Source organism: Entelurus aequoreus, linkage group LG03 (genome assembly GCF_033978785.1).
Source record: "Entelurus aequoreus isolate RoL-2023_Sb linkage group LG03, RoL_Eaeq_v1.1, whole genome shotgun sequence".
Taxonomy (NCBI): domain Eukaryota; kingdom Metazoa; phylum Chordata; class Actinopteri; order Syngnathiformes; family Syngnathidae; genus Entelurus; species Entelurus aequoreus.
In genome coordinates this window covers 63,038,935-63,046,434 of record NC_084733.1, presented here as the reverse complement: position 1 = coordinate 63,046,434, position 7,500 = coordinate 63,038,935, and the positions used below count along the sequence as shown (strand labels likewise).

At 40.2% G+C, this 7,500-nt stretch overlaps 1 protein-coding gene across 3 annotated transcripts in view; it reads right to left on the bottom strand.

The window, feature by feature from the left end:
- slc4a11 (solute carrier family 4 member 11) overlaps positions 1-7,500 on the bottom strand; it is a 195,633-nt gene that overhangs the window by 133,493 nt on the left and 54,640 nt on the right. For all 3 annotated transcript variants that reach the window (XM_062042405.1, XM_062042407.1, XM_062042406.1), the window contains exon 3: positions 6,456-6,572. In XM_062042405.1, the coding sequence (XP_061898389.1) occupies positions 6,456-6,572 (117 nt within the window). The remainder of the gene's footprint in view (positions 1-6,455; positions 6,573-7,500) is intronic.

Sequence of the window (7,500 nt, the reverse complement as noted above, 5' to 3'; positions counted from 1 at the left end):
ACGGGGTTTGTAGTAACTGTAAGCGTGGTAGCATCCCTAATTAATTTGATCAACAAATCCCGAACTAAATGTTTTTGTGTTAGCATCTATTTAACTGAGCTTATGTTCGTATCTTCATGTAACTCAGCAATTGTAAAGGTATCTTTATGTAAGCGTGCATCTCTATGTGAGCCAGCATCTTAGTAATTGTTAGTATCTATAAATGTGTTAGCATTTCTGTGTGATCACATCAGTAATTTAGTTGGCATTTCTATGTGGCTTAGCATATGTTAGCATCTTACATATGTTAGCAACAGTAAAGGTTTTAGCATCTTTATGTAAGTGTGCCTCTCTATGCGAGTTAGCATCTTATGAATGTTAGCATCTCTGTGTGATTGCATCAGTAATTTAGTTAAAGTTAAAGTACCAATGCTTGTCTCACACACACTAGGTGTGGCAAAATTATTCTTTGCATTTGACCCATCACCCTTGATCACCCCCTGAGAGGTGAGGGGAGCAGATATAATTCAGTTTGAATTATATTTATATTTATAATATTTAGTTGGCATTTCTATATGGCTTAGCATATGTTAGCCTCTTACATATGTTAGCAACGGTAAGGGTTTTAGCATCTTCATGTAAGTGTGCCTCTCTATGCGAGTTAGCATCTTAAGAATGTCAGTACCTATAAATGTGTTAGCGTCTGTGTGAGATTACATCAGTAATTTAGTGAAGTGTGAATTATATTTATATTACTTAGTTGGCATTTCTATATGGCTTAGCATATGTTAGCATCTTACATATGTTAGCAATTGTAAGGGTTTTAGCATCTTCATGTAAGTGTGCCTCTCTATGTCAGTTAGCATCTTAAGAATGTTAGTATCTATAAATGTGTTAGCGTCTCCGTGTGATTGCATCAATAATTTAGTTGGCATATCTATGTGACTTAGCATTTGTGGGCATCTTACATATGTTAGCAATAATAAGGTCACACCCGTAGAGAATATGCATGTTAGAATCTTGAAGGATGTGTATATCAAAAATGTGTTAGCATCTCTGTGGGATAGCATCAGTAATTGAGTTTTCATCTCTTGGAGTGTTAGCATCCCGAATTAGCAGCTGCATAATTTCGCACCTGTGTGTTGGTGACTCTCGGTAAGACAACATCTGAGCGTGTTTCTGTAGGAAAGTGAGTTAGCACCTGTAAACCAGTTATTATTAGCGCCTCTACGCGAGTTAGCATCTCAGTGTGCGTTAGCTTCTGCAAAAGTTGTGACCTCTAAATTCTGAGAAGCTTGCTCCCTCGTCAAATTCAAAGCAAACAGGGTTCCCCCCTCACCCCTTTACCGAGGTGCACCTGAGACTGTTGCCATGGCAACGCTAACCCGTCGACCCTCCGGAAGGGGCCGGCGGGGGGTGCTGCCTACCCGTCGACCGGGTCAAAATCATGAGCACCTGCAGCCGAGGAGCCGTCAGTCCAGTGAGCACCTGACAGCCGGTCGCCATGGTTACACAGCCACGGACCGCCGCAAGGAATTATTGTAAAAAGTTCCTGGACGGCTGACAGCTGGACTGCAAGGAAGCTCATCTTCTAAAGTGGGTGGGGCTTCGTTGATCCTTCAGCTTCTGTTTCTATTTTCAGTTTATTTGCCAACTACAGAGAATCTTCATTTCGAGCGTGACCCACATACGCAGTCTGAGACGCTAGCAACACTTGAAACACTTTGGTGTGACATCCGCCGCCGGAAATAGTCCTCAATGGCGTTCTAACGCCGCGACTGTCAATCAAAGCACTTTTGATAGTTCTAAAAAACAGGAGTATGGATCATAGAAATCGGCGACACATTTTTAACTCTATTAAAACACTTCAAAGGTTAAACAAATATCCAAACTTTGGATGCAGACTCCGATATGGATCAGAACCATCAAACAAATAAATAAAATCAAGAATATAAACATCCAGAAATACCTTCAATTACATTATTTTCACAAGTTAAAATGCTAATATTTGACACGTTAATGTTAGTATTAAAACTTGGTATGCAAAGTAACTCTGGCTGCTAAACGATAAAAATATTTAATCGCGATAAATCTCATTTTGTTCATAGTTAACTCAAAATAATCGCAATCAATCGCAGATAGATATAATTTTTCATCATTAATAAGTGTACCTGGGACAGATCATTTTCAAGATTCAACACCAGGAGTGGACAATTAATTTGCCTTATGAAATGTTTTTAAACAGGTCAACACAAAAAGGACAAACAGGATTTTAAAGACAATGTAGAAAAAAATGCCTGCTGTGTGTTTTGTGTCTTGCCAGATTTTGTAGGAATACAGAATTTGTATTCCTGCTGTAGGAGCACTTGCATTCAGCGGAGGAGCTACACCGTGTTTACATAGCACGTTCATGCATTATTAACACAAAATGGGGATTGTTAACGATCACGCTTTGATTGTCAAAGATGTTTGGTCATGTAATCTGTGATATTTCTACCTGAATAAGTTCTGTACATGACATGTTGTACATAATGGTCTTCATACTGCTGCATGACAATGTTTTAAACTTCTCTATTTATTAATAAAATATAATATTGAGCCTGCTAATCATTCAGTAATTGAGGACTCGATGAGAACATGTTATAAAATAATTTTTATAAAATAATTCCTCAACTGACTACTAGCATTTTTTAGGTGCAAATATCACAGAATAACATTGCAAAACATTTGACAAAGCCTGATCGTAATGTTGAACACATTTGTATTTTGTTAATGTAGTTAAACCAGGTGTGTAGGCTAGCGCTTTTATTTTGAAGCCGGAAAAGTGTGTGATTGGTTTGAGAAAGTGTCTTGACATGTTTCGATATTGAATATTTGCAATACAAAAGTCTCCTTTTGACTTCCTGCCCACCCTCTGCCATTTCTGTTGCGCTTTTATGTCATCTTACTTACTAAATCAGTTACAGTAACAATCTGGATGTTATGTTATCGCTGCCCCTTAACCGTAATCTGAACACGGAAGTGAAGCACCACCCACATCTGAACGACGTGCGCAGCAGGCGTTTTTCTGCAGGGATGTCGCCTCGTGTCATGGTGAAAAAATGTCCCTGCTTTTCAGGAGAACAATTTGCCTTTGAACCTGATTTTCCCATAATGTGCCCTTTTCTTTGTCCATTTCTACTCGCTATTTTGCCGCTTGTGGCTCACAACTAACTAGTGAACTGCAGCCAAGTTACCCCTGCTACGGCACGGCCAGAGGGTGCGTTAATCGCCCGTTAAAAAATGAGTGCCGTTATTGAAATTCATAGTTAACGCGTTGATATTGCGTTAACTTTGACAGCCTTAAAAGTAACCCAACATTTTGATGACGATGCTAATAATATCACAATACAGCGATGATATTGGATATGCTAAAAGAAAAATATGTATGATAGGTCACAATATCTCTGTAGCAATTTTTTTCATCCCACATAATGTGTACAAAATATTACGGATAATGACAGAACACAACTTTAATTTGAAATTAAGTTGATAATAAATTAAACATTTTTAGCCCTGAATCCAATTTGACATTTGTTTACAGTGTTGCAACAGAAAAAAGATATCAATATGTTTTCCAGACAAAATGCTACGTTCCATTTACCTCGGAAGTTGGAATTCGGAGCTCGGAATGACGTCACAGCCGAGTTGTGAGCGTTCCGGTTACGATTATGCAAATCAAGATGGCCACATCCACCAAAGCTATTTTGTCTGAATATAAACAACTTATGTGAAAATATGTACTCTTTGTACGCCCTTTAATCACTGTGGACGAAGAGGAAACAGATGTTATTGCTAGCGACGTGTATACTACATGGATGAAATGTTGTTTACGCTACAGCATGGGTGTCAAACTCTGGCCCGCGGGCCAAAATTGGTAAGTGTAATTTCACTTGGCCCTTGAGGCAATATCAAATTAACACTAGAGCTGGCCCGCCGATTATATACAGCGGCGGTACCGCGGTAACACCGCATTCACCGCTAATTCTCATACTTGCCAACCCTCCCGGGAGACTCCCAAATTTCAGTGCCCCTCCCGAAAATCGCCACGTCTACTTTTCATCCAGTCACATAATATGTGCGGCTTCTGCACGCACACACAAGTGAATGCAATGCATACTTGATCAACAGCGATACAGGTTACACTGAGGGTGAACGTATAAACAACTTTAACACTGTTAGAAATATACTCCACACTGTGAACCCACACCAAACAAGAATGACAAACACATTTCGGGAGAACATCCGCACCGTAACACAACATAAACACAACAGAACAAATACCCAGAATCCTTTGAAGCACTAACTCTTCCGGGACGTTACAAGGTGTGTGTGTGTGTGTGTGTGGGGGGGGGGAGTTATTTCGGGATGTTCTCCCGAAATGTGTTTGTCATTCTTGTTTGGGGTAAGGGTTCACAGTGTGGCGTATATTTGTAACAGTGTTAAAGTTGTTTATACGGTCACCCTCAGTGTAACCTGTATCGCTGTTGATCAAGTATGCGTTGCATTCACTTGTGTGTGCGTGCAGAAGCCGCACATATTATGTGACAGGGCCAGCACTCGTTGGACTGGATGAAAAGCGGATGTGGCGATTTTCGGGAGGGGCACTGAAATTTGGGAGTCTCCGCACATATCTTGTGACTGGGCCGGCACGTTGTTAGAATGGATGAAAAGCGGACGGGACAACAGCTCGTAGAGGACGTTAAAGGCAGTGCCTTTAAGGCACTCCCCCAAGACTGTGGTCCGGGTGGACTACGAGATATAATGACTGATGAACACCTTCGTTCGATAATGAAGGTTGCCTCAGCTCAAAGCCTGAGCCCCGACATTAATGAACTAGCATCCAAGAAAAGATGCCAGGTATCTGGCTTGGGCACATCAGATTAGATCAGTGTGTTGCAAACTGAGCAGTTTAAAGTCCTGAATGGTTGGTTTATTCATTGTTATTTTATTTTCAAATGTATTAGCCTGTGGAAAAAGTCAATGTTGATATTTACCTCAGAAGGCTGCAAATAGAAAAGAGGCATTCAATTTTTTTTTAAATTGTATTTGTTATGCCATTGATATTTTTTAATTATTATTACTATTATTATTTGAAACTCGATTTTGCATGTCACTATAAAGTTATATAAGCCTTGCTTGTTCAATATTCAATGCAAAACTTGTTTGGGTCCCTATTAAAAGGTTAATTTGTTCAACCTTGGCCCGCGGCTTTGTTCAGTTTTAAATTTTGGCCCACTCTGTATTTGAGTTTGACACCCCTGCGCTACAGCAACGTTACCATATAAAAATGTACGACAATACATTGTATATGCCGGATTTACTGCGACAGCCATCTTTGAAACGAACTTGGGGGTTGTGAGTATGCTCAAACTTTGCGAGTCAGAAATCTGACCTCGAGGGGCGTTCCAGTTGAACAAATTCCGACTTCCCAGTACAAATGGAACGCACCAAAAGTTAATGTCGAAGCAGTTTTCTGCTTCAGTGATATCACACTCTAATACCCGCTCCCTCCCTCTACAGTACAGGTGTCAAACTCGAGGCCTGCGGGCCAGATCTGGCCCCCCACATCATTTTACGCGGCTCCCGAAAGCCTGGATATGATATGCGGCAATAAAGTTTAGTTTATCCTTTTTTTACTACCATATATTCCGGACTATGCAGTAGGAAGCCCCGCGGTTTATACAAATGTGCGGCTAATCTATGGATTTTTCTCCGCTAACGGCTAAATTATGGAATGGATTAAGCAAAGAAATCAAACAATTTGCTAAACTGTTCAACATTTTAAGTAGAATCCTTATCAACATCTTGAACCGTATTAAAACAGGAGAACATCAAATGTATCCCATAATGGATGAATAAAGACATCAATGACTTCTGATTTGTTGGATCAGCCGTTTTACAATTACAATATGTAAATAAACATTTAGAAAATCTTCACCACATCAATATGTCATTTCACAACATACCAGTATTAATCGGCGGCTTATAGTCCGCGGCCGTCTAATAAATGAAAAAAAAAGTTTTGTCTTCTAAAATTTAGTGGGTGCGGCTTATACACTGGTGCGGCTTTTGATAGAAAAAATACATGCAATTGCATATCTTTTAAACTTGAGTATTATCTAATAATGCAGCCAATGTTGAACTGTCACACATTCCAAACCTTTGTTCTTGTTGAAATAAAGATACATATTTAAATATATTCTTGACTTATGATTCAACTTGTACACTGCAGAAATGACTCGAGTTTTGGCAACTGAGCAGCAAAGTTTTTATCTATTTATTTAAAGTGTGTATTAGAAATATGTATAATGATCAAATGCATCGACAATCGTGTAATATCATGAAGAAAACGTCTATATTCATATATTATTTACAGAGGGTAGCCATTACTGCGATGTGACCCCGCCCCCAGTGAAGACAAGTACAGTACTGACCTGGTCCCGGGCTGATCTGGTTGTCGTACAGGTGGGTGTCGTCTCTGCAGGTGATGGGCGAGTCCTGTCCCTCCTCCCGGCCCTCGGGTTCCTCGTCTTGCTCCACCTCCCTCTGCTCTGAGGACAGGAGGACACGGTGTCAATGCTAACATGCAAAAAGCTTGAGGTTTGCTTGACTGTTGTAACGATGCAGCACACTTTTTACAGGACTCGTCACACCTTTATCAGCCGAGCTTCTAGCGAACACTTGACGTCAAACTCGAGCGACCGGTTCCATTGAAGTCCCACCATAAAACTCACCTATATACTCTAGGTTTTAGACCTTTGACCTGCCACTTCTCTTTTTTGCCCCCCTCTGCTGCATGGAGAGGTTACTAGGTGGCCACGGACAATCCATGGAAGTGTATCAGTCTGAAGGAGACACGAGCTGTTCAACTCCTCAATGGGCTTGTTCTAGGGCCTGTTTTATTTTTATTTCTGGTCTGTTGAGCCATAGTTTTGAAAATGTTTTATCATTTCTATTTAGATTGTTCCTTCACTTTTAACTTTGAGTTCTTGGAATGTATTCTTCTAAAAAAAACTGGTTGTCTTCGAACTTCCTTCAAATAAATCCCAACAAAACAGAAACTCTGATCATTGCTCCGACAAAACAATGCCAGTGATCAAGACTCCCTTGGTGCATCTGTTAAAAGCAGCATCGGAAACCTTGGGGTTGGGTTTGATTAGTCAAAGTCTTTGGAGGGTCAACTGACCAAAAACAGTTTTTTATCAGCTGAGAAATATTTCTAAAGTGAGGAATTAGTTGTCAAAATGGGATCTCGAAATAATAATTCACGTTGGTCTTATCTCGCATTGACTATTGTAATTCTGTTCTCACTCGTTTCAATAAGTGAACTCTAAAGAGACTTCAGACGTTTGACTGTTGCACCTAGAACCAGGCGACATTACCCCATTCTATCCAGTCTTCATTGGCTTCCAGTCAGATTCCGCGAAGAGTTTAAGATTTTAGTCCTGACTTTCCGTGCGATGCAGTATATCGCTGATT